This window comes from Arctopsyche grandis, chromosome 10, assembly GCF_051622035.1.
Source record: "Arctopsyche grandis isolate Sample6627 chromosome 10, ASM5162203v2, whole genome shotgun sequence".
Lineage (NCBI taxonomy): Eukaryota > Metazoa > Arthropoda > Insecta > Trichoptera > Hydropsychidae > Arctopsyche > Arctopsyche grandis.
In genome coordinates this window covers 4,934,993-4,962,976 of record NC_135364.1, presented here as the reverse complement: position 1 = coordinate 4,962,976, position 27,984 = coordinate 4,934,993, and the positions used below count along the sequence as shown (strand labels likewise).

General features: G+C 30.9%; 1 protein-coding gene and 1 long non-coding RNA gene across 3 annotated transcripts in view; one reads left to right on the top strand and one right to left on the bottom strand.

Moving 5' to 3' along the window:
- The window catches only part of LOC143917655 (uncharacterized), a 160,606-nt gene that overhangs the window by 69,687 nt on the left and 62,935 nt on the right, over window positions 1-27,984 (top strand). The window lies entirely within an intron of this gene.
- LOC143917858 (uncharacterized) lies at window positions 14-27,708 on the bottom strand. Of its 2 annotated transcripts, XM_077439467.1 has the most exons (5): window positions 27,291-27,708; window positions 24,609-24,654; window positions 18,062-18,185; window positions 1,654-1,802; window positions 14-409 (listed from the first exon to the last, which is right to left on the bottom strand). In XM_077439467.1, coding segments are annotated over exons 1-5 (615 nt in total). In that variant the 5' UTR covers window positions 27,293-27,708; the 3' UTR covers window positions 14-115. The 2 variants fall into 2 exon arrangements, with proteins under 2 accessions (XP_077295593.1, XP_077295594.1); XM_077439468.1 differs by lacking the exon at window positions 18,062-18,185 and having other exon boundaries at window positions 50-409; window positions 27,291-27,679.

The window sequence follows — 27,984 nt, the reverse complement described above, 5'->3', positions numbered from 1 at the left end:
TGTATTTTTATTTATGTTGAATAAACCGTAAGCGCACTTTTTTTTTTTTGGAAATTGCACACGGAAAGCGCGATATATTAGATTACGTAGCGCGGAAGCTTTTTTTTGTTTGTTTTTAATTTCTAGTCGGGAATGTCTTTTTGGTTTCGAGGTAATTTCGTTTTTCGTGTCGGTGTCGGTTGGGGTTTGCCACTTTTCTGTTGTGGTCGTCGATGAGGTCCTTCTCCGGCAACCTCGATTTTAGGAACATTTTGTTCTTTATTTTTATGTGTTTCGTCGGCATGCCAAGCGAGTTGAACGACATGAAGTGTTTTCTGTCGGCCACTGAAGAGTACGTGAAGTAAAACGTGTCTTCGGTGACATTTTCTCTGAACTGACACAGCTTCATGCGGGACGCCCTCTTGAACGACTGCGGAAGAAATTCAGATATTAGTCATTTTGTAGTTTAAAAGAATATTGGGAATATGATAGACAAATAAGCAAGAAAACAAATCTAAAGATCGAATTTTTGCTTGACCATAAAACCTCACATTGTTACTACAAACATACTAAATACATATATATTTGAATAAAAAAAAAAAACAGTTTATATATTTTCTTGAATCATAAAAGATTTACTGGATTTACCCGTTTCAATATTTTGAAAAGTAATAATGATCGAATAACACTGAGCAACAAAAAATCACATTTTTGAGTTACCAGAGCGAAGTTAGGTTCAATATTTTGAGTATAAGTTTAAGTTCAAGTTTGAGCCAATAAACTCGATTATGATAATGATTTTTGTTTGTTCCTTCTCGTTTATGAGTTTAAAAAAGTGCGCAATTCTTATAGATTTTAGATTTTGCGGTAAAAATCTAGTACTATGTAATGTGTTCGGAGTGGGTTCCAGAAATCAATAGTGATATGATTTTGGCTTTAAATTAATTATCTAGTCAAAAATATTTTAGTTTATATTGGCCAGTTTTTTTTATTAACCAAGTTTAAAAGGATTGGTTTTCCATCTCAATATTTTTTTTTATCTAAGCGTACTAAATCTCAGTTGTAAATTATTTGGGGATCTTACTCAGTCGCAATGATCCAATATGATAATAAACATTTATCGCTCGAATTAGTACGTTTCGATAAAAAAACGAATATTAACATACAAAACCAATCCTTATAAACATGGTAAAGTGACAAGTTTGCGAAATTATCTCATTATATTACGAAAAAAAAATTTCATAAAGAAAGTATATTTTTGACTTTTAAAATTCACTAGCTCACTATTAATAAGTATTTCAAAGCAATACAATATCACAATCAATATACAAAGCATCTGACTATCGATTTCAGTACTCAGTTTTGGCACAGTGATACTAGATTTTGAATTATAGACTGCAAAAGCCAAAAGTAAAAACTACCCATTTTTTTAAATACTCATATCTCTTATAAGAGAGCAAGCCAACAAAAATCATTATCATATTCGAATTCAACGGGTTAAATTTATTATAAAAATTGTATTGTATATGATGAAACAATTTTTAATTTATTAAGTATTTAATTAAATGAATTCATATGAAACCAATCCAGTTTCTACGAATAGTCGAATTCAAATGAATTATATTGAAATGATTTTAATTACATATGTATAGTATGCATAAAAGTTATACTTACAATGCGTTTTCCGACTAGCTTCCACCTTTTAAAGTTGTTGAAGCAGATGTACATCTTCTGCTCCGGTTCGAATATCACGAGTTTCGAATCGTCGTATTCAGTTCTTAGGGGATTGTCCTTTCTATCGAACGACAAGAGTTGTAGGTATTCTGCAACAATCACAAAACACACGATATTAATTAAAATTCATACAGATTACAAATTCAAATGCGTTGCGTGCGTTCGAATGGACCGAATCATTAATCGACGGACACCGACATGAATATTCGACAGTCGATTATTCACCAACACGTTCGGTTCCCGGGAAATCCCGGCTCAATATAAATATTAAGCTTGGCCTGTTTGCAGGGTCTAATAAAGAGACGACACGCACATTTAGACACAATGGATTCAAGTCCAAGAACAATAGTTGGGAACGGGTCTTTGTCGAGTCCGTGAAATACGACAAGACAAGAGTTCGCAATTTTTATTCGCAAACATATGTACATGTATAATTTATGCTTATAAGCGCAGTTTTGCACCGGCTATAAAATTCGAATTCCGATAATTTACGACCGCCGCAATGTTATTATTATATGACTTTGATGATTTCGTGCGAACCGGTCGATTGAGTCAAAGTCCGCACGAATAGGCTCTAAGAAAATTATGTTATTAGAGATTGTGATGATTGAGTTCTCACAGATCGGATGTAAATTATTTTGATATATCTTATGTAGCTAGTTTGATATATTTCTTTGATATAATAAATATAGTGTTGTATATTTTTTGTCGAAATATGCAGACCAAAATCTGTATTGAAAAAAATTGCATCGAACTTCAAAAGAGTGGTCCAAAATTAATCACCCTATTTTGAATTACTATAGGTTTTTAAATAAAAATTATTTTGCATAAAACTTAATTCTGTATTAAAGTATAAATGTATAAATTTAAAATTATTAATAAATTTTGTATTTTTCTTTAATTTTTGATTTGAACACTTGTATGTATGTGATTAGCTGAAACGATTTGTCGGCAAACTTTTCCTTTGATTTTTATTTGATGGTGATGTTATATGAACTTAAAATGTTTTTAATCAGATTTTTTGTAAAGGTTGAAAGATATATAAAATTTAAATGTGATAAATTAATTGGTGTGTACTTAGGTATATCTATTACACGCTTAGCATTGTACATGCATATATAGAAGCGCAATAACGAGCAGCTTCTGCGTATAAAAAGGAAAAAAAACTGACTGAAAATAAAGAGGGAGAATAGAAGGTGGTTACCTAATGATGAAGAGTAAACATCACTATCGTCATGGGGACATTTAAATTCCACACTGAAAGTGGCATTCTGACACGGGTACCCTTCTGCTACCGGCCACGTGTTTACATGGGGCAACCGCTCGTGTTTGAACAACTCTCAAATGTTTAAATCTCAGACCGCAGCCAGAAAACTGGAGGGACCCGGGATTAAAAACCACTCCTGGTCCCTTGTTCCGTAGGGCTTTAGGACAAAAAGGCACAATGCAAGGGAACGTAAAAAATAGTTTTGTCATCGTCCACTTTCGACGCTTTATTTGAAATATATTAGCAGAGTATGTACATATGTACATAGGAAGATGCGGGCAGATATGAGTGTGTTGTTGTCAAACAATTCGGTATGTCGTATAATTGAAAAGATGGATTAAGTCGTTCGGTAGAGGGGCCTAATGAGAAAATGAAATAATAAATTACGAGCGGATTGGTTATTATCTGTTCAAATCGCGGTCGTCGTCATCGTCGTCTTCGGTGTTGAGTTATTTCGTTTTTAATTTGTGTTGAGTTGTGAAAGCTTTTGGAAGCTGCTGCTGGGTTTAGTCTAGTTAAAAATTAGCCAAAAAGCTCACGGCGACCGGGAGCGGCACGTTAATCAAAGCCCTGGTCGTAGTCAGCTTAATGGTCAATTAAAAATATACATACGTAATCGAAATTATTTCGTACTGGGAAAACTAGTTCGTTAATGTCGATTTGTTTGTATTGAGTGCCCGCGTTATTGCCGCATACTCGGATCCAGAAAATAAGGCTTTATAATCCTCATTTTGTATAGAGAGATTGTGCTTGTAAAGTAATGAAACATTTGTATGATAGGCTAATTAGTTGTGATGTACAATAATATGACTAACGCTGCTTAATTATTTAATACTACACTTTTTATGTGAAATATTCATAATCAGCAGGGTTGACTAGTGGTTAGCATATTATGCTCTCGAGCGGAGTGGTTACGAGTTCGAGTCCCACTAGAGTCCCACTGCTGGCCAGACCTTGGTTTGTGACTTCAGGTCGATCGTTTGCCAATTTTTCTGATTTTCATTGAAATGCTTCCTGTAAATTGACATTTCCTTTCCAATCTCTCTTGAAAATTTCAAGTTATTCAGCGTCTTGAGGTTCGCCAATTTTTATAATAAAATGCTGTAATTTTTTTTCCATTTATGTCACTGTGGATGATGTTTGTATGAATTCGCGTTGTATAAAAATACTTGAATTAATTGTATTATTGTATTGTATCTGTATTATTAGTACTCGTCGCTTTGGAGTGATCTATAATGGCAAGTGTACATGTTCGATTGAAATAATATAAAATAAAATATTCAATTATCTCCCATTGGATTGCGTTATTATTGCATTTTAATTTCATATATGCATTAGATTTGTTTGTAAAGTTTTATCATAATTTCTTCATATATCATGACAAATTGAAAACAATTGATCAAATCAATAATATTGCTAGATATATATCCAATCAATTATATAAAGTTAAGTTCTAATAAATGTACTATCGTTAACCAATAGATCATGATGGCTTTGTGCACAGATATTGAATGTCCATTTTTGAATTTGGATCGTATTTTAAGTATGTAGATGTTGGAATAATTCAGGTTTTTCCTTTCAAGGAAATTTATGTGGTGTACATAAATTACCTTGAAGCGAAAAACCTGAATTATTCCAGCATCTACAAACTTAGAATTCGATACAAACTTCAAATTGAATACAAATTCAAAAATGGACATACAATATCTGTGTACCTAGTCATCGATATAGCAATTTGGTTTAAGTTTTAATACACATGTTAATTTATTTATTATACCAAAGTGGAGATTGATCCAATGCGCCATTTTGGCCAAACCTATTAGTACATTTATTTATTGATTTATAGGTTTATTTATTTATTTTACTATGGCCAAGTGATGTACAGAATTATTATGAGTATTATACAAGGCAAATACAAATATCAATTAACATCAACAGAGATATCTATGGTCAAATTTGCAGCATTTTATACAAATAAGCGAAATTTCATGCTGAAAACTGGATATTCTCGATATAATGGGAAAGGGTTGCCAATTTGTTGGAACTGTTTCTATGAAAATCAGATAAATTGGCAAAATCTGATAGTAAAACATCGACCTGGAGTCACATATCCAAGGTCTGGCCAGCAGCTACCGATAGGATTGAACCCATAATCACTTTGTTCGAAAGCATTATATGCTAACAACTAGTCTACATATGCTGCCGGATAAATTTAGATTTTAATATAAATTTTCTCACATTTAATACAAAAAGTGATGTATTTGTCTTTTGAACATATTTTTAATAGGCTTAAATAGTTTTTGCATGCATTTGTTGCGTTAAATTGAAGTTATAGATTCTCAAACTTTCACATTGAAACAATACAGTTACAATATTCAATACAGTTTCAATTTAAAATTTTAATCCTCGAATGAAAAATAATCTAATCGCAGTATTATATTATCTAACAATGAAGACTTTGATGGGTTGCGCATCTTTTCAAACACCGTCTCAAAAAAAGCACTGCGCATTTCACTCGATCGAAAGCGCTCGATCTTCAAACGAACTACATACATAGATTCCAGCACAAAGCCTTTGAGATTTTCACAAGCAAACTTTTAATTAACACTTTCGCATTACTTATTTTAATTAAACCACCCTTTTATCGCGCAAATTGAGCAATTTAAGCGAGGCGCGGGCCCGCCACCGCCGACAGCCTCCCCCCGGCCCGATAAAGACGTCAGATTACAGCTGAAATTTACATTATTATTGCCATTATTATTATTATTATTAATGTTTAAAAGCCGACAAGACCATACCGTCGGCCATAATATGTAGTAGGCGTAATGAAAAAGCGTTATTGGCTCACGTAAGCTCACCCTCATTACGCGCGAGCCCTGTTATTAGCGGTTATAAAGCTCGCTCTCCGATTAAGCTTCGAACAGTTCGTTGTCGTATGATCGATGATACGTACCAGGCTGTATGTATGTATGTGCGGTTTAATTTTAACGATTGCGGTGGTGATTGATTGGCTGTTATCAAAATTCGAGTTTAAAATAGTGTGGCTGTTCTGTTATCGGTTGCGACACGGCTATCGGTCGGGCCGATCTCGTGTTGCGTCTGGTACGCCTTTCGCCTCTAATTAGCGTCCCACCTGGGGTCTGGGTGTTAACTGACGTGTGTCTGTGTGTGTGTGTATGTGTGCTTTTGAAGTGGACCGAGTTGGTTCATTTAGAGCTTTTCCGAGAGATGGGTTTGCGCTTAACGCGTGAATCATGACTGCAAAGTGTGTGTGTGTGTGTTTTGGTGTCAGAAGTGGGATGCGCCAAATCTATCGAAAAGATCGTGTGTTTCAGAGGTGATTGTGCTTTATTGGCATTTGCATTGTTGAATAAGTAATAGTTATCTACATGTTTTCCTCGTTTCTTACATGCGACCTTTTATATGTATGTATGAATGTACTGTCTATCACTTTTCTTATACATTATTCATTGCCATTTGAATTCTTTGTATTGCTCCACTTTACTAGCCATTCTTGGTCATCATTCGCTTTCTGTATTTGGTCATTACATTAAATGACCCAATGACTCGTTGCATTAAAAAGAACATTCCATGCTTTGTCATATTGGACCTAATTTAAAATTTAAGCATTGAATGTCCAAGTTTAATGATTCATGCAAATACCTCATGCACTGTATTATTTTTATATATACATAGGTATATTGTATGAATATGAACTATAATTTTCACTTTATTTTTTAAATCTTTTGCCATCATAGATATAATATCGCTATTACGTATGTGTGTCTGTCTGTCTGAGATAATATAAGAATATTCTTACTAATCCATTGAAGGTAATTCAACTCAAAAGTAGTTGTAATTTATAAACAATTAGTTGTATAATTAAAAAAGAGCGCCTCTTAAAGTACGATTGGTGGTTCAATATTGAAAATTGAGGAATTGCATAGCGCAAAAACACATTTACCCGGCGTTGCTCGGCTTTGAAAGTTTATTTTTGAAAAATGCTTTCAAAATGTTTGTAAATACTTCCAAAACTCATGCACGGTTTGAGCACTATGATATAGTATACCAAATTTGATCGTCAGTTGAAATTGGATGTTTGGACAGAGGAAACAGATAAAATATACAAATATTAATTTATAATTAGTCATTGACTATTGACCGAATAGATAATTTGCCGACGGACGCTTGGCCGAACGGACATTTGGCCGACGGACATTTGGCTAAACGGACACTTGGCCGAATGAAACTTTTAATTGTTTGAATTTATCAAATTTCAATAGGTGATATCTGAATAATGTATAAGTTTTGAGTAATTTCGATACACAATCGGCCAAATATCCATTGGCTTAGTGTGGTCTACTCACGATTCTAAAGCATTGCGCAACTTATTTTTATATGTACAATTTTTTGGCAAATATTTCTTTTTTCAGTAGTTATAACAATATTGTACTATTATAAAATTTTGAATAAATTTATTAAGAGAAATTCTATTTTTCGAGTGAAAAAATCTGGATTTTCGCCTACACATTCGATTTCACATTCGGTCTAAAAATGCTTGAATTTGAATTTTCACCGTTAAATCACGCCGAGTAATTGAATGCACTTGAATCGATTCCGATAGACGGAATAACGTGAAGAATTCCAAGATCCAAATCTACTTAATCCGAGAAAAGCAGTGTAACTCGTTCGATTCTGTGAGAATTTTATCGAAATTTTCCGAATAGTTGACATTGCGACGAAATTTTTAAGTAGCATTCTGAGATACCTATCTATCTCGAATATTTAATACGCAATTGTCAACAATCTTGATCGCGAACAGTATCTAAAAAGAAACAAAAAATACGCAGATAAACTACCGAAGAGAAAACAAAGCGTTTTATTAGAGATACTCGCGTGCGTTTTTTTTAACACTGTTTTTAACCGTACGCCGCTAATCAAGTGGTAAACGAATTAATGCCATTAGCCTAACATATATTTTAACGTTTTTTTTTCTCTTTTAAACGAAACTAGTTTGCATTTCCTTTTATCGAAATCTAATCGAGTGTCCGACATGGTTACATAGTTGCATAAATAAACCGACTCGTTCGTACGTACAAATGTATGGAGGTAATTTAACTATCTGCTACTACTGCATCGAGATTTATTGAATTACAACCGTGTAACACGAAACGGACACAAATTACTCTATTCCTATGTAAAAATCCACAGTCAGATATCAACTCTAATACGATGAGCGTTAATTAAAAAAAAAAAAGAATTACATTAGTTCCGATATCTGCGTATCTAATATGGCAACAGGAGCGTTCGAATGTTTATATAATTAAATACCACTTGAAAATAATCGCGTTTTAATTATGATAAAACTTTTATGTTATCAATTGCGTACGAGTGTTTCTAAATATACTACGTATGTCCTATTAATTTCGGTTGTTTATTTGTATGTACATATATAAATTTCGAACGGTTGTCGGAAAACAGAAGTTGTTGCGTATTATTATCGTTGCGATCAACCGGAAAAGTGAAAGATTGTAATAAATAATATGTGTTATCAGATTACTTTGAAACATGTCTCTTATGCTTAAATTGAGAGCGATAAATAATTCTGTGGATTTTAATGTATGAAAATATTAAATTTAGCCTTGTGTTGTGTTATTTAAATGTCACCTTTAATTTATTTTATGTTTTAAGCATAATATAATATAATGAGCGACGAATGAAAGGTTTACGTTGATGATATTGAATGACTTCTTATGCTTAATATACATTTAAATTATTTATTAGTAATGAAAATGGTATATTTCAATAGAAAAAAAAATAAAAATTAATTAAAATGTTTCAAAAATAGTTGTAGTGGAGGCATAAAAAAATGTTCTTTAAGTTTTGCTTACGGAAAGTTGACTTTTGATAGAGTTAATTGTTTTAAATTAAATTAAAATTATATTACAATAAAGATAATATTAGTAATATATATTTTCATTTCATTAAATAATAATAAATATTGAAACTATTTCTAAGCAATTGATTTAACAATACAAAGTAAATAATATGTATTTTTATCTTGTGGCTTTCAAATCTTTGAACTTTATTTTTTTTGGTATCCAATTTATATAATTTAAATCAACAAATATTATATAACATAACAATATTCATATAATTTAAATCAACAATAATTCTATATAATGCAACAATAATCTTAACATGTCAAAAATCTATACTGTTTTATTGAATTAAATAAAATTTTCAAGAAACATAAGAAGTACTTTAAAAATGCGTTTATTTCGGTTGAAAGATTACGCAAGTTTTGAAAGTCAATTTAATTAAAGATTTTTATTGCCAAGATCAACTTTTCAGCAGTTCACTACTGCCAAGAATCAGCGTTTTATCATTTAATTAAATTGTGCTTAAAAATAACTTATTTAAGGCGCAATACAGATTTAAAAAAGAGCCAATTTTCGGCGGCCAAAAGTAAATCAAACGGATTAATTAAAACATGAAAGCGTTAAAAGCAAACTTAATGCGAGCTTTTAATGAAACACGCATAAATTCAATAAAAAATATATACATATGTATTTGCAAGTCGAACATTTTCGAATTTTCCAGAAGCTCATCATTAATTAACACGACCGCCCCATAAAAAGGTTACAACGCTGTAAAACCAGTCGACGACATTCTTGAAAATGCACACATCGCGAAATTCCTGAAACGTATCCCGTTAAATTAATAATAACCGGAATTGAACAGAAGTGTCAAATGCATATAAGATCTTTAGAGCACAAGGTTGATTACGCCACAATTTGGCCAAATCTGTTCCTGTCTCCATATTCTATCACAGCAAATTGAAAACCATTCAAAATATATCGTATGAATGAAAGTTATTAGAAACCACAACAAAATAATACGAAAATAAAAGAAAACGGAATTTTACAATTGATAAATCCTGGATGATACCCGATGGTCAAACCAGAAAATTTATGACGCGTGGCCAATAATTTCGCGCTCAAAAGGTTAACTGTAGCGTTATCCGGGGGTGAGTGTGTTAGCACGCAATTTGTCAGGGTTTGGCCGCGTGTCGTGTGATTCGGCATATTATATTATATACAGGGGATGATTTTATGGTGTGCGGGTGTGCGGCTACCCTCTGTGTAGTCGGTCTCAATGCGTTTAACGAAACGGAAAAATCGCTCCCGTAACATTCCGAATGTTAACGAGACGAAGCGCATAATTTTGCGCATTTGGCACTATGCGGATGATGGGGGAGGGGATTTAATTGCAGGGATGCGCCGGGTATACGGTTAACGGGGCGGGTCGTATGATGGAGAGTCGAATTTAGATTTTTTTTCGTTTGACAGGTATTATGAAATTGTATGACATTTGTTTTGTGATATATGTATGTATGTATGTATGTACATAATCGAAATATCCCAAACATTTCACATAATGGAACTCTTATAATGTTTCACCGATACTTTACCGTTGATTGTATTTCAACGCTTTTAGCCGAAATCCAATCGAAATCAACTTTTACTCATGAAAAGCATAGAAAGCATCCACACCCGAGTATAATAGTATAATATAAGTAAGCAGACATCGATCCCAGTGTATTGAAAGACGATCCATCTGATGTGGGTCTGTGGGGCGATGATGTATCGTTTAGTCTTCATTGTATGTATGAAAGTGCGGCCATTTACACAAAGGGGCGATTCTGAAACGGTGGCGCGCGTGCACACCATTCACTATTATTACATTTGACAAAGGTGATCGACGACGAAAGCGCAGAAAGGTGATTCGAATTTGAAAAAAAAATTAATAGGGCTTCGATCGATCCTTGTGGATTTTTCCGTTTGTTTGTGGAAAATTTTGAATTTGCGGTCACATGAAAAAGGCTTGTAGAGATACCGAACGCTTCAACGAGATAAATATATGTATGTCTGTATAAATATGCGATATTCGAACTCAATGTCAGATATGTGCTCGGCTCAACAGCACTTTGGAATCGTTGCAGATACAGTGGCGGTCATTTAATCGTTTCATTTATTGTAAATACGTTTTTGAGCTCTTTTTCCTATTATGCTGTACATTAACATTAGAATAATATAATACTATGATTACTAACAAAATTAAATTAAAATTGTATAATAGAAAATGATCAGTAGATCATCATTAGCCATTAAAATAGATATAAGATGTATTGTGAACATAATTTATTAATAATAAAAAGCATTTATAAAAATCAAAATCAATCGCTTCATTTTGTGTTTGGGATTTTGTTTATAGATTTTCCTTATATTGTAATTTTGGTGAATTTTCCTCTTAACCATTTCAACGCCATAAGCGTACCGGTGCGCGCTCCTTCGTATTTAAGGCTACGACTCGAAATTAATTTTGGTTTCTTCACAGTGACATCTAAAAATATCCTGTGATAGTATCACAGTGATACTAATCAAATTGAAAAAAGTCAATTTTTTTTCGTTGGTTTGTGATATATTTAAGAGGTAGTGTCAAGGGTTGGCACTAATGATATTCATATAATAAAATAATCAAATCGGTTTCTACAAACGCGTGGCGATTAAGTTGTTAAATAATTCACGAATCATAGAAAATAATTAATATTTCGATATTTATTTTACGCCAAATCTTGTAGTAATGAGAACTCGAGTGCCAGATATTCCGTATTCGCAATTTGCGCAATAATCCGTTAACCGTTAAATATAATATGCAAATCGACTCGATTTTGAGTAGCGACCCATAGGTTTAGAACGATTGGTTTACATGTATTGTTTTACCACTAATTCTTATTCAGAGTTATTTAATTTAAATATCAATTTATATATCTAATTTAGTATGTATGTACAGTGATTGAATTTTACTGTACATACATACTAAATTAGATATATTGTTTTTTAAATTAAAATATTTTAATTTATGAAATAGCTTAAATTTATATGAACTTGTATATATGTACGTTAATATATTTTTATTTCGGATTTTAATTTAAATAAAATATTGATTAGATTTCAATATTTAATTTAAATATTGAATAGATTGCTTTTCACAAGTTTCATATATAAAATAATATAATAATTAATTTTACTATCTAAAAAGATATTAAAATCCGATATAAAACAGTCATACAGGCTGTCAATTGAAATGAAACGAATTCGCAATAGAGTGATGCAAATCGAATGAGCGGTACTGTACTTCGGTCTACGCACAAAAAATAAGTAAAAACCAAAAAAGGAATTAATTTATTTGGGTCGTTTCGCTCTTTTGTAGTCGACGGAGAATGTTTATTTCGAAAATAAGTTACCCTTCTTTGATATATGAACGCTTTTGTAAAATATAGCTTCCGATACCCTATAACTAAGACGCGGGGGGTAAAATTGCGTAGACCACCCATTATGCGCATTGTGTTGTACAGCCCTGAATTTTCACCACAATAACGGTGTCCGTATATATGTATGTATATATGTGTGTGTATATAATACATAGTCTTGTCATTAAAACATTTTTTCCATAGACTATAAATTATAATAAAATGCTTTTAGCCCTAGCGCCATCCCCAATTACCGAAGAGGATGTTGCAAACCGACAAAAAATTGTAATTGTGTGGTCTACCGTCAAAGCTTTCTTCGGCGTGGGGATGATATTAAGGGAGGGCAGGGGTGGAAAATTGAAAGTGCCGATTGTGATTTTATTTTATTTATTATTATACGAACGATCTTTGTAGTGTGTGTGTGAGTGAGCTTTAAGCGTATTGCTATAATGCGACCGTTTATCGCGGTTGAATAATGTCTAAGTTGCATTATGCATTTTAAATTTATGCGTGGGTGGATGCAATGGGGTTGTATTCTTTGAAAATTTTAACTAAATGATTTATCGACCGTAATTATTACGATTTATTCCATGTCAACTTTAAGGGTTGTCAAATATACAACTTTGGTGTAAATATCGCAGTGCATTGTTGATGATTTTTTTCAATGACTATGTTTCTTTTGATTTATTTTATTTTTTAATATTAAAATAGAACGTAGTACTCTCTTTATTATAATAATTAATTACGTAAAGTATATTGATGATTTGGTTATTTTGATTCATTTGAAACTGAGCTTCAATACCGAGTGAAACAATTTACAAATGAGAATTTTAACTTTTAGGCACATTAATTTTGACGTAATAAAATTTTTATTACAATCAATTTTACTATTTGTAATTAAAATATGTATTAAAGTTTATAATGAATTCCTATTGTATTCTTTAATTATTCACAAAATATTTTTTCAACGGAAATAGCATTTAAATTATCAGGCTTTATATCATAGTGATTTGTATTGTGTTAGAACACATCTTTTTTTATTTAGTATTGGAATAACATTTAAATTATGATTTATAGATAGTATTTATGTAGTTGAATATGTCAAAAAAATCTTTATTTATTATAGGCATTTCCGACTACATTTTTGCACATCTCAATTTAACGCAGTTATAAATTATTATTTGTGGCTTTTGTAACGTATAATTATGAGATGGTTAACTAAAATTTAAATTATTTACACACTGGTATAAAATTTGCGAGTTTCAGAAGTCTGTTAAATTTTCATTTGTAGTGAAATTACTACACAGTTATCATTTACTCATGTATGCATTTCAGCTGTTATGCAACTGATAGTTATATATGTATATTTGGTAATTACATTGAAAGATAACTCTTGAGTAGCAAACTACTACATTACACGCATAAGAACAATTGAAATGTTTTCAAATTGAAATCCCAATGTTATCTCAGTGTACTTTGAAAGTTTTTGCACGGAGTAAGTACGTGATTTACGACCGGCCGTTTACTGTTCGTTAGAATGATATTAAATAAATACATTTAAGCACTGCAAAGATAATTGTTTTATCTTTTTGTGGGTGTGTTTATGTTTGTCGTTCTCAAACAGAGCCTAAAGACCGCGTATAAATATTGTTCAGTATTGAAACTGCAGATAAAATGTAAATAATGCAAGCATTTCCACTCGTTGTTTACAATTGCATCAATCAAGTGTGATATTGGTCGCTTAAAATGTAAATAGGTTGGGAAATATTGATGCAATCTGTGGAATTATTAAATTTTTCCCGCAGACGTATAATAATACATATATTGCGAGAGTTTATGTTTATTCAATATGTGACCCAGTTTCGTGCAAACGCGATAATTAAATCGCACGATTGATGGTTTATATATTAAATTTGAAATTACTTGAAAAAATATCTTGTTTATGTTGTGACGATAGTACATAATTAAATTGAGATATATTTTTTATTCTCATTGACGTAACAGGATTATCGATAAAAAATGGCGTCATTTTTCGACATCTTTTAGTTTGTTTTGAAATACGCAATGTTTTTGTATGAATCGATGCGAATTTTTATTTTATATTTTAAATTTTTTAGGATCAAAAGCATGAAACGTATATTTTGTGTAGAGAACTTATAATCAAAATAATAGAAGAAATTGAATTTAAAAATCACTTTATTTAAATATGTATGTCATATGATTTTATTCTCAATGAAATAAGTATTGTTTATATTTCGAACTTATCAAATTTAATGAAATTCTACTGAGTTTGTATTTAGTGATCTACAAGTGAGTTTCTGGTTACCTTTTCTATTACTTTCTATTTAACAAATAGGTATTCGATATCCTTTCAAGATTTATAAAAAGAAGCATTTTATATACAAATTCGATTGCATGACACATTAGTTATGCTTAAAAATGAAAAACTCTTTTTTTTTTTAGCTATTTTCCAAATCCTTTGTATTTTATTTACATACAATCACGAGTGTGGGTCGAAAATAAAATCATTCGCACTAAATATAAAGCGGAAAACCCGTTTAAAATAGTTCACAAATAAGCGACGATTATTTCCTCATAATATGAGTTTTAATAAGCTTACATTTTTACATCAGTATTACACACGCACAATTAATTATAAATAAATTCAGCTGAGAATAGCTAAACGTGGAATTTTCTTATCTGACAACGACTGATATTGGATACAAGCGACGTCTAAGCACACAGAAGCGAAAGATCATGTACATAATAACACTAGTGAATCGGATATATCTACAATATCATTACACACATACATAATATTCGTATAATATATATATATATATATATATATATATATATATATATATATATATATATATATATATATATATATATATATATATATATATATATATATATATATGTATATACACGGCTCAGGTACATATTATAGTTTATTTACGTGTGCGGTTATCAATATCTGCCATTGTGACCGCGCTCCATCCAACTGCAGAGATCGCCAACGATTCGTGATTTTCCGGCTGTGCGATAAAATTTCCAGTGTGGAATTTGTGTGCTGGTGACCGAAGGTTGTTTACACCTGTAGACGGCGTGTGTGAGCCAACTTCTCAATATTTGCTCTGGGAATATTATTTTATTTCCTACGGTCAGTGGCCTCTGACGTCACGGTCAATAGTGAAACGACACAAAGGTGACGGACTATTGAGTGAGCAACGAAGAATGTGGAAGTGCAAGCTGTGCACAATGCAAGAAATTGTAATGCCAATATACACATGTGCACTAAAACATTGAGTGGTGTGTGTTTGCGGTCGATGGAAGTAGGTTGATAAGGGGTTTACTACTAGGCGCGTGGAGTTTTGTCGTGCTAAGACTCGTCTTGCAAAATTTGACCTTGAGATATTATTATTATTTATTTTTTTAATAAATTTATATTAATTATGTGTCTCAATATACTATTTTTATATTGAAATAAAAAAAAAAGTTTGATCCTGATGACTTTTCATGGAGTGGAAGCACGGAGTTCTGCTGCTATGTGTGAAGACTCGTTTTGCAAAATTTGGCCTCGGGATATTATTATTATTTTTCATTTATTCATGTTTATTATTTGTCTTAATATAATATTTTTAAATTGAAATTAAAAATCCATTTGATTCCGATTATTTCTTATGGAGTGGAAGCATAAAGTTTTGCTGTGCAAAGACTCGTAATATGTCTCATATTGATTATAGTAAATCCATTTAATATTATATTTAATTTTTTTTTATGAATATATGAATATATATATATATATATATATGAATGTTTCAATATATTATTTATAAATCGAAATTAAAAATTTATTTTTTATAAATTTACTTCCATAAGCTTAAATTGGATTGTTTTTTAAGGAGTGGAAGCATTGAGTTTTGCTATGCAAAGACTAGTCTTGCAAAGTTTGACCTTGAGATATTATATTTTATTTATTTTTTTGTAAATTGATATTAATTATGTGTCTCAATATATTGTTTTTAAATCGAAATTAAAAATCCATTTGATTTTGATTATTTTTCATGGACTGGAAGTTGAACCTGAATTAAATTAATTATTTTGACGTTTTTATTCATATACATATGTATATATAATACATACATATATTATATAAAAAAAAATAATATTTAATTTTTTTTTTATTAAAATAAGCAATAATATATAAGCAATAATATAAATTGAATGAAAATTGTCGTATTTAATAAAAATTCCCTGGTCTGAAAATAACACCTACTATATGTACATACATATATACTAATGTACCAAAATGATATTTCAATATGTAAAATTAATACGTATTATATATGTATAATGCCACAAAAATAATTTAAATTTATGAACCGAAAGTGAAGGTTTTTAACGTTTCATATTATTACCAAATTGTATGATATAAAAAAGGTAAATGCTTAATCAATTGACCTAGTTTTGACCTCGAATAGTATTAATTTTATACTTAAATCGTTGAATAAAGCAATAACAATGCTTTATAATAACTGCAATTTGTTGATCGAGCGACTAATAGTAGTTCCAAAGTTATACGGAAAATCTTAGTATTTTTATATAAAGTTCGGCAAATGACCGTAATATGTAATTGTTACATCCAAAGATGCCCATATACATTATAATTCATTTTGTATCTTTTATAAAAAAGTCACGTAAGTTACGCCTATTATTAAATAAATATAATAGAATCTCGATAGTAACGTGGAAAATAATTCTCGGAATGTGTACTTTAAACAACGGGAAATGCATACTCGAATATCGCTTATCCGCAGCCGATCGACGATTTTCCGAGCGCACACTCGACATTCAATCGTTTATTTTGGGATTTAGTGACGTAAAATCGAAATGTATTCAATGAAATAAATAAATATAATAATAGTTCAGATCTCTATCCGTAGATCTGCGGCGATAAGGCGATATCGAAATCACCCATCCTGCACCCATAATCGAGTGATACGAAAATTGTTTGCGAAATCCATTATTACAATGAAGATTTTCCGACCGACAGTCTAATGGTGTGGGTAAATATTGCAAAAAATAAATAAATACGTTTGAATTGATTCGACCTCGTTCGACGTTCAAGTGCAATATTCCCGTAAATTCGGGTAATCGCGATGTTTATTCGGAATTATTTCATAAATCAACTTGAATTTTCGAATTCCTCGAAGCCGCCTGTCTAGCACATATTATTAATATATTTGAAGCGTTAATTTGATAACGCTTCAGTGTGATTTATTGTAATTTAATTCAATCGAACTCGTTCGTATCTGCTTGTGACAAATTCGTCCTCGTTTATATTATACGCGTCTGCGACCGATTTATCAATATTTATTTTTTTATTATTGTATTGTTGCTTAGCGGTGAAATTTCAAAAAATATACGATAATAATTCCTAGTTTGATTTAAACAATGATTCAATGTGTAATATGATGATTCCATTGTATGGGAAATGTTAACACAATTAAATGTCTAGTTCGTTCTTATTACATTAATACAAACACGTCTTTTGAATATTTGTAATATATATTTTGATTATATTAAATATTTTTTATGTAGTATTTTAAATGAGATTACATTTTAAAGGACTAAATAATATAATAAACATTTTCCAACGATTCCAAGAATTTTATTTATAAAATTTTGGCTTAATTTGTGGATTTCGAACCGTTATTTATATTTTTTAAATATTATTTATATATTTTAAAAATACTTACGCTTTCCGTCTTGACGTGTCATGACTGTGCCGTTTTGATACACCCAAACGTAGCCGTGTGAGGCCTCGTTGAAAAGACCTATTTTGGACTGGACAGAAGCACCACAGATGTTGTGTGATAACACCTGAAAAAAATCATAGCAAATGAATAAACACTTCCATTTTATTAATATAATATAAAAATGAACAATTTTTTATTTTTAATGGATATTAAAAATTATTAAAAAATTTTCATGCAAATACAATGAATTCGCAAACACAGTACAAAACATGGTCAACATTCAACTACGCGCTATTTAAATCGAGTTCATATTAATCTCAAAGTTATTTTACATGCGTTACGATGCACTTAACTGCAATTTTGCAGGTCTGTGTGTGCATTTTCCGTCTACTTCTTGCTGCCATGTTATGCGAGATAACACAGCAATGTGTACGGGGCGACCGACCGGCCGAGATTCGATAGGGAAAAAGCGATCAATTGGCAAACTATCGCATTTCAAACAAACGCCATTTTTGCCATAACATTTCCGTAACCTATAACACAATAAAACAGGCAAAAAGCACAATTTGTTCCGAAAAAGACTTTCAATTCCATCAGGCGCCAAACGGAAAATGTTTTATTACAGTTACAACGTCGTATCTTGCCTAGTTACCGATAATCAAGAATCAGATGTAGTTTAAAATACCACAACGATAAATTTATTATTAGATACGTATGAAATTTTGGAAATTGGACTATGTGAGTGTAGTTTCGTCCGAGAAATTTTTGAAGACGGTCTTACAAAATATCGCGAACATTTTATCGGAAATTTGGCGCCTCGATACATATCGCCAACGATCGTATCGATAAGACGTTAAAACGCCATATATTAATAATAAATTTACAACCAGTGTTTGCTAAAATTATTCGCATTGTGATCTTATCGCAAATTACACATTACGTTTAAGTATTAGTGTGCATAGTTACGGTTTAAGTTAATTAAAATTGGGCATGTTTAACAGTCAATATTGCGTTGAGTCCATAAACGTAATTATGTTCACGCTTTTGTGGCATGATTTTATAATAAATGAATTTTATTACGATTAGATGTCGTAAATTGAAAGGTATCATAATATTTTGACATGTTGCAAGGCGGTTGACATTTAGGCGAGGTGTCACGTTTATGTAAAACGATATTGAATTCATGAGATTCACATAATCGTAATTAATGGTCGGTGTTTATAGGTTTATAATGTTGGAAGGCTTTCAGTGAATAAATAAATGCTATGTTTTACAAACTTTTGTCAATGAAATATAATATACCTACCCGCGTGTTCACGGTTAGAAATATGCGACGAAATAAATTGCAAAATTTGATTATACCGCTATTAATGGGATTTCTGTATACCCACTTTTTTATAAAATTTAAAAGTCAGCATGTAAGCGTTTCGACACAGGTTTAATCAGCAAAATTCTTTTTAAGTAATTTGATAGTAAACAACCGTTGACTCGGTCCTCTTTTACGCGTCAATGTAAATGCATTTTACTTTGACTCAATATAATAATTTGGGGCTGTTGATTATTAGTATAAAATGATTTTCATATCACCTCGTGATAAACATACATACGTGAAGATTTTATAAACGGTAAATTTGAAAAGGAATGTAGTTTTGATTCCGGAAAATTCGAACAATGTCGAAACAATATCCATATAATCGATAAATTTATATTACACTTTTCGAAATGAAGATGAATTATATAATAATCATATATTGATGAAACAATCGAGACATTTAATAACCCTTATTATAAAAGTGGCCCAAGTCATACATATATAATTAGATTTTTGCTTTAATGTGTGTATATTTTAAAATAAGGAAACCGATTCATCATTTATTTTGAAATACATATCTTCATGGGCTATTTTAAAATTGTATTTGTATCTTGTCGAATAAGATTCTGAATAGCTTAAAATATCAATTTACTCAAAACGGATTTGGATATGTAAATATTTTTAAATAGTTATGTATATACAAAAAAAAAGCACTGATATGTTTACATTTCGACATAAAATCGTAAACTATAAAATTTTATTGAAGGTTTTAGAATTTTTTCATACTTATGTAGACTAGTATTTAATATTGTTATCACATTAAATCAAACTACTACATAAGTACGAACTCGTAATATTTAAAGTAATAAACAGTAATTAAAAATTTAAGTAAAAGTGTTGTGATGTTTTTATAAAACATGTACTTTGAAAAAATATATACATATGTATGAGCCGTTATATTTGAAAGTATCAGAAGTCCAATTTTCAATTCCCAAAATACTATTTCTGTTTGACTTTATTCACATATTGCTGTCACTTATTTTAATTCGATATGTCCAGAATCTCAGTAAAGCAGAATAAACGTATTTTTTTTTAATACTGTTAAACGCAAAACATTATATTTAATATTTTGTGAAATATTTCTTGAGATGACGAAAAGTGGACTTATGCTTCTTTCAAATATAACGGCTCATATATTAAAAAGCTTTTGCCTGATTTTTTAAATAAAATATACTAAATGAAAGCTTGTAAGATACAACTGAATTTTGTTAAATATTAAACTTGAAGTTTTACATAATCATATTAATTTATACACGAGTGAAAAGCTTTCATATCATTAAGTTACATAGGTATCAAGTGTCGGATGTATGCTTGCTGAAAATATTACGTAAGTTTCATTTGAAGTGGTTATGAAATCAAATCTTTAGTTAAAATTAAAGCTAAGGTATTAAATTATTAATTAAAAAGCCCAACCCGTTCAAATAGTCTCGTTTGTATGTATGTAGGTCATAAATAAAATGCAAATCAGTATGTCTGATAGAATGGAAATATGCGCGCATCTCGGGCAGGTGCATGTATTATATTATAAATTTGTTAATAGGGATCACGTCTGTTCACCTTTTAATGCGGGATGATGGATGAAATCATCTCAATAAATAATCCAATTACCCAGATTTATATTGCGTCCATAAATCAGTGGTACATTTTTATGAACTGACCGGCTACTACATATTATACCACTTTATAATAGTGGAAACTCCGTCGTCAGCCTCAGGGCAAAATTTACTCGTTTATAATGCATATTATAATGAATATATTGCACCATATAAAATAGTACTACGTGTGACACTGAAACGGATGAAACGTAGAAATCTTCCATGTATTAACGTCACAAGATGAAATCGATACGGTTTAACCGGACCCACGTCAATCAAAATATCAATTTATGTTAAATTTATTCTCTAAAGTGTGATTTTTTAAACTTATTGCGCTGTTTTGTATTATACATAAAACAATTCAAACGCGGATATATTCCTTTCATGTATTATACGACTTGATTGCAGTGGCGTCATATCGATTGTTTAATACCCTTCAAGAGTGCCATATATGTAATATTCTAAAATGTATTTGAATTATAAATAAGGAACTTACTTGTTGTTGATCTATACTAAAAAGTGTTGAATACGCTTATTTATAGTTTTATTGTGCATTGTTTGTGTAATGAGGTTATGCAATTATATTTATTGATAGTTTGATATACATGTATAAGAGTGCAAACAATGTTATTAACTATGCGACAAGATAAAGTAAATCCAACTATGAAATTTAAAAAAGTAATCTTTAATTAGATAAATATAAAAAAAGTATTTAAAGGTCATTGATGTACAGATTAGTTTGCAGACAAATTGAAAGACGAATATTTAACAATTTATCTATAGAAGCTGTTTCTTAATACTTGCCGAACTGTGATGGATAGCGAGTGACCAGGACTTATATACTGAATTCAGGGTCTTCATATTTTATGTATTACTCGTCAAAACCTATATGATTCGAATTATGTCATTATGAAATAAAAACATTGATCAATATTAACACAAATAATTATTTTCGCGGGAAGCTCATTGTACACGTGCCTCAAAGATGAGAGAGAGACAGAAAGGGGAAATTCAGTACGCGCCGCACTCAACGGCCAATGTGAGAATGATATCGGCCTTAGAATGACGATTCTGCTTTAAGCCGGCATTTTTTTTAATTTCTTTCACTTATTTTATACTATTCGATAAAATGATTTTTATAGCTAATTTCAATAATTAAACTCACAGATTTTGCATCATTTTAACTTAAAACACACATTTTTAACTGGACGCTTGGAGTCCGGCACAGTTCCTAGTGGATTTTTTTTAGTTAAATAAGACAAATGATAATATATCTAGAAATTTAATAAGGTTAAAATTTCACAACAACACATAATGGGTCGGGTGAACCTAGTTGTCATTCGTGGGCTGAAAATATTCTTAAACAATAAACCGGACAAAATTGTTACAAAACAATACTCTATTTAACAATGAGCTTTACAATTTTATTTTTAATTATAAAATATAATATAATATATGACGCCAAAGTTTAGTTTTTTTTTTATTTAAAATTGTGTTTTAAAAAATGAGTAATAAAGTAATGTAATAATAATTAATAAATAATATTATTCGATAAAATACTAAAATAAAATGTCGAAAGATTTGCTTCGTAAAATGTCTGTCGTATTATCTTTAACTATGTATGTACATATGTATAATAAATTATACTAATATGATATACTTTTAATCTTGAAATTAAAAGAATCGTAAATTTATCCTGTCATTTTTAAGTTTGTCATTTTGCTAATAATTAGTCAAAGAAATACACAATTCATTTATTTAGTACTACCATCTCAAATACGTCTATGCAAATATGTATTATATAACGATCGTAATTTTCCTTTTAAAATGTATTGAAATTCTAATTTTTTTATAGTTTTAGAGTTGCAGCTTAGCACATAGTGATTCTATACAAACGTTGAATTATTTATTCAACAGCACTAAAAGGAATGAACTTTGGAATCGAAAAAATCTTATCAGCTCTCATCCTTGACCCGTGTAGCACACTCGGCAAAAGAATTTTTCCAGAACACGTTTTTCGAGGAAAGCCACCATCGGTCACGCTTCTGACGCGAGCGAATTTTGCGTCCAAATTTTAAAACGGTCCAAATGCACAGTTACGTCGATTAAAATCAATGAATATTAATAAGGAAATTTTCGCTTTCGACCAGACCGCTCGTTTTACCTGTAAGTGGTATGTGTGTGTGTGTGCTCAGGTAGGTCGTAAACGTCTTCTAATACAAGCAATTTCTGTCAGGATATTGTTTGCGAGCGTCTGTGACCTTTTTTTGGTAGGAACTGTATATGCAAATTTTATCACTTTTAAACCGTACAAAGTAGTCGGATGTGTAAACGCGTTTTTTAAAGCTTTTTTCGTTTTGTTTGCGTATACATATAATAATAATGATGATGATGATGATAATAATCCGACCCACCATAGTGTGCAGCGGCATAAATTTTTCGTTCGTATATAGCGGCCATTACGATGAAATATAGTCGTTCAAACGTGCGCTTTTAAATTCATAATATTATATATTATTACTATCGCAGATAAACGCTTTTATATGGCCGACATAAAACTAAATTGATTTAACTGTCCTATATTTTATATAATTTCGTGGAAACATTGTACATATATACCTAAAGGATTACATTTTGCTCGTTTAAATAGGTTTTTGAGCTATTGTTCCTATTATACTGTACATTAACATTAGAATAATATACTACTATGATTGCTAACCAATATATATAAAAACGGACGCGATGTACATACATATGTAGATATGTATGTGGCGGACGCGTATACAAGTAAGGGGATTTCAAAAAAACAAATTTTAGAATATCAGAAGTATACGCTACGCATAAGGACGTGGCGTGGCGACCGATCGTGTCGAAGAGATGCGGGGTAGCAGGGAAGGGGGGGGGGGGAGTTTGGAGCATCTAACATATGCTCCTGATATTGAGCGAGTTGCAATGGGTGGCGTCAGCGTCACATGCGCGGGAGCGTACACACATACACACACACCCACGAAGACATACACACACATTCAATAATAATTTCGACGCGGGCGAACAGCGGGCGTTTAATGAGCGTTCGACTTTTTACTATTAATACACTCGCGCGCCTATATATTACCTTACACTTTATTTTTATATATAATTTTATTTTAATTCGTGTATCAATCCATTTTGGAAGCCATGTGTTGAAATCAACGGGCACAACACTACATAGTGATATTATAAAATTAGGCGAAAGTGGAATATTTGCCTTATGGTAGACACACACGGAGAGATTTTTCGGCAGATAAATCTTTCGTAGCGTCTTTGGCTACATTTGTCGTAGATTTGATTTATTGAATTGTACCTACATACATATATGTATATAAATACACTATTACAGACATTTTGCTCGATCGGAAGAAACTTTTTCGTTAATTTGTTTGTATAAAAATTTCCATGAAAAACGTGAATGCTCAACTTAAATAGCACAATGTTTTGTTTATATATTTTGTTATAAAGTAAATTGCAAACCATGATGAGTTCGTTAATGCAAAATAACAGTCATTGTAAACATGAATTATGGAAAATTTGTGAAACTCACCATCAGGAGGCACAATATCTTCGCTGACACGGCAAGCTGTGTTAACCTGAAAATCAAATAAACAATGTCGTTTAAATTTTACGATATAACAATACAAAGTACCAGGAAAATGTTAAAAAAAAAACTATAGCAAAATTTAAATAAATAATACGACAAAAAATTGAAAGTGAAAAAACTGCACACATAAATTGTCGACGTTCTCATTGAATGAAAGTAGTTTTTGCGAATTTTTTTCAATCAAATATCAATTACGTCGATAGTTTAATTATCTCACTATCTTAATACCGCTAGATTACTATTGGATTATTGATTAATTTAATGAATACATAAATATACCAACACGTACATATGTTTGTATCTTAGATTAGATTCAAACAAACAAACGATAGTGTTTCGAGCATTTTGTTTCGATATTCGGCGTATAAAAATTAAGTTTAATCCTTTCAAAAGGATTGTACGAAGTTTAAAATATTTTAATTCAGATACTATTATTCTGGTACTAAAACATTCATATGTAACGTTAATTATAATTGCAAAGTTCACGTAATATGTACGCTGATGGATTGTTACGTGATTTTTGTATAATTGATATTTAACGAGTTCAGATGGCAATCTAGTGTAAATTCGAATTGAAAAATTGCTTTAATCAATTACTAATTCCGATAAAAGGATTAGGATTCGTAAATTTAAATCGGTCAATTGAACGCCGATATTGTGTGTGCGCCAAATTCCTTGTTATCCGAATTTGATGTATTGGTATTTTCAATGCCATTATATGTACTATTTTGTGTTATTTTTCTTTTAATTGTGTATTGTATGTGCTTGTACGCGATAATGAAAATTATTCGAATTGTAATAATTCACAGCCGTCACATTGAAATGGATTTGAATTTATTTCGTTTTGAATAAATAAATTAAGCGACTATTAAAGCGTGTACATATGTAAATATTTTTGGTTAGAAAGATAAGGTGGGGTAAAAAAATCGACTACATCGCTATCTGTATGGTGTTTTTTTTTCCTCGTCAATCGTCAATTTCATTAGCGCCATTATATCTCTAGGTCAAGACGATAACGACCATTGAAAATAAATTAATTAAGCCGTATGCTCGTACACCATAGAGTGGCCCAGAAAGTATCAATCAACTCATGTTGTCGTTTTTAAAATGCGCATCGGCGAAACCGTTCAATTTAGATGTGAGATTAACCGTTATAATCCGACATTGGAAAGTGCGGAAAAAGCGTGTGTGCGTGTATGGGCGCATTAAGGTCAAATACAAAAAAAAATTAAAATAAATAAATAATAACAAACGAGCGTAATCGTATGCAACGAAATTTCGAACAATGCAATATGTAATTTGGGTGCAGATCGTACATAGAATACATTGTTATTCAAATAAGTATTTAAATTGAAATTTTTCATACGTCTATTATGATCATATAGAATTTTCCTTTCGTTTATGAAAGGTATCGTTATCGATTTCGAATACGAGGTTGTATTATATTTTTCGATACGGTTTATTGTTATTGGCGGCCATTGTTACTATGTGCACGATTTAATTCGAGAAAAGTTAGAACAAGTACTAATAATAATTATTTTTGATAAAATTGAGCTTATATAAGTCGTAATATTGTATAAATATTTAATACAATATTACGACAAGGTCGTATAAACGACTTTTGATATATTGCTGAAATGTTCAATTTAATCGTCGCTCAAGCAATTAATCGATAAGCATATTTTATTCATTAAAAATATATATTTTGTAGCATTATTTAATATATATATATATATATATATATATATATATATATATATATATATATATATATATATATATATATATATATATAAATATATATATATATATATATATATATATATATATATATATATATATATATATATATATATATATATATATATATATATATATATATATATGTATACATATTGAAGTATTGTTGAATATTTATTTGTATATGTATATAATTTTATGTTCAAGAAATGCACACAATTGAGCGCATTCGATTTGAAACTTAACTAAATCATTTAGATTGAAGATCAAAATTTGAACGTTTAATTTTAATATTTGGAAACCACTTTTTGAATTTTATAGTTGTGTAATATTTACATTGAATGTTTGGAAACGTGTTAAAAAATTTAAAGTGCTTGAAGCGTGTTCGTAATTACATACATGGATTTTTCCTTTTGAATTTTCAAGCAAAAATTTCAGCACTGCCTGCGCGTAAATATATTGTTATTTATACAAATTTATATTATAAATATGGCGTATTTAAAAATTTCAATTGTTAATGATATATAAAACATTTTATTATTAAAACATTAAAAAATATAAGCATGGTTCCGAATTAATTGATATGTATGGACACGTCAATAGATTTTTTACGTTTTGAATACATCCTAAATATTATACTGTATATACACTAGCATAAAATAAAATAATACTATAAATTTAAAAAGAAAAAATATGAACATATGAACATATGGAAATGATCACTGGCTATTAGAATAGACTTATTATGTATTGCGAATGAATTTATGAACAATAAAAATCATTTTAAATTTAAACGGTGCATAATTTAAAGCTTTGTAATATATTATATAAAATTCTTTCGTTTTAATTTTGCGTGTAATTTTAGTATAATTTGATCGAGCTTACATAGCAGAATGTCGCCGTCATGTTGCGCTCTCTTCCACAGTCGAAAACTGCAATCTCTCCTCAAAATCCAAAACATTCACCAATCACAGAATCAGTATTGAATACACAAACAGTCGCAGAGCGTATTATTTGCACATTTTTCACGCAATTCACACGTTTTTTTCAGGTTCAGACGAATCAAACTCGCTACCGGCGCGTCGCGAAAATTCGCACACGCGCACCCCACCAAACCATATTACTTTCTTCTCATCCGGAATACGAATTCGCAACGGTCGCGCGACTCTAACCACGATTCGAGACAAGATGAAAATTCGAAAACTTAGAATGGTATTCGGTGACCGATGGTCGCGTCAGAGGCGTCTCGTCGCGACAACGGCCGGTCGAGCACTGAGATAAAAACGCTAGGCGATATGAAACTTGTGTTCGAGCTCACAATACACCTTTATATTATGCTAGTGCAAACACGCTAATAACGCGCCGGCAAACATTAGGAAAAAAATCATAAAAAAATCTCGTATCCGTGCGACAATGTGTACGACGTGTGTTTGCATGTGTGGACGCGTGCACGTGCATTATTTAATATTTGACGTGAGTCGTATCGATTTCCCGGTGGACTTTCGCACGTGGCGTCCGTTTCAAACTTCCGGTTTTTCCGATTCGATGCGCGTTGGAAAATGTTGGGAAAGTGCGTTCG

Bases quoted from the DNA above. Each gene is read 5' to 3' on its own strand.
- LOC143917858 (XM_077439467.1), bottom strand. The intron at 18,186-24,608 runs GTGAGTTTCACA...GATTTTTTTCAG, and splicing joins AGATATTGTGCCTCCTGATG to GTGTTATCACACAACATCTG. The intron at 1,803-18,061 runs GTAAGTATTTTT...TGATTGTTGCAG, and splicing joins GACACGTCAAGACGGAAAGC to AATACCTACAACTCTTGTCG.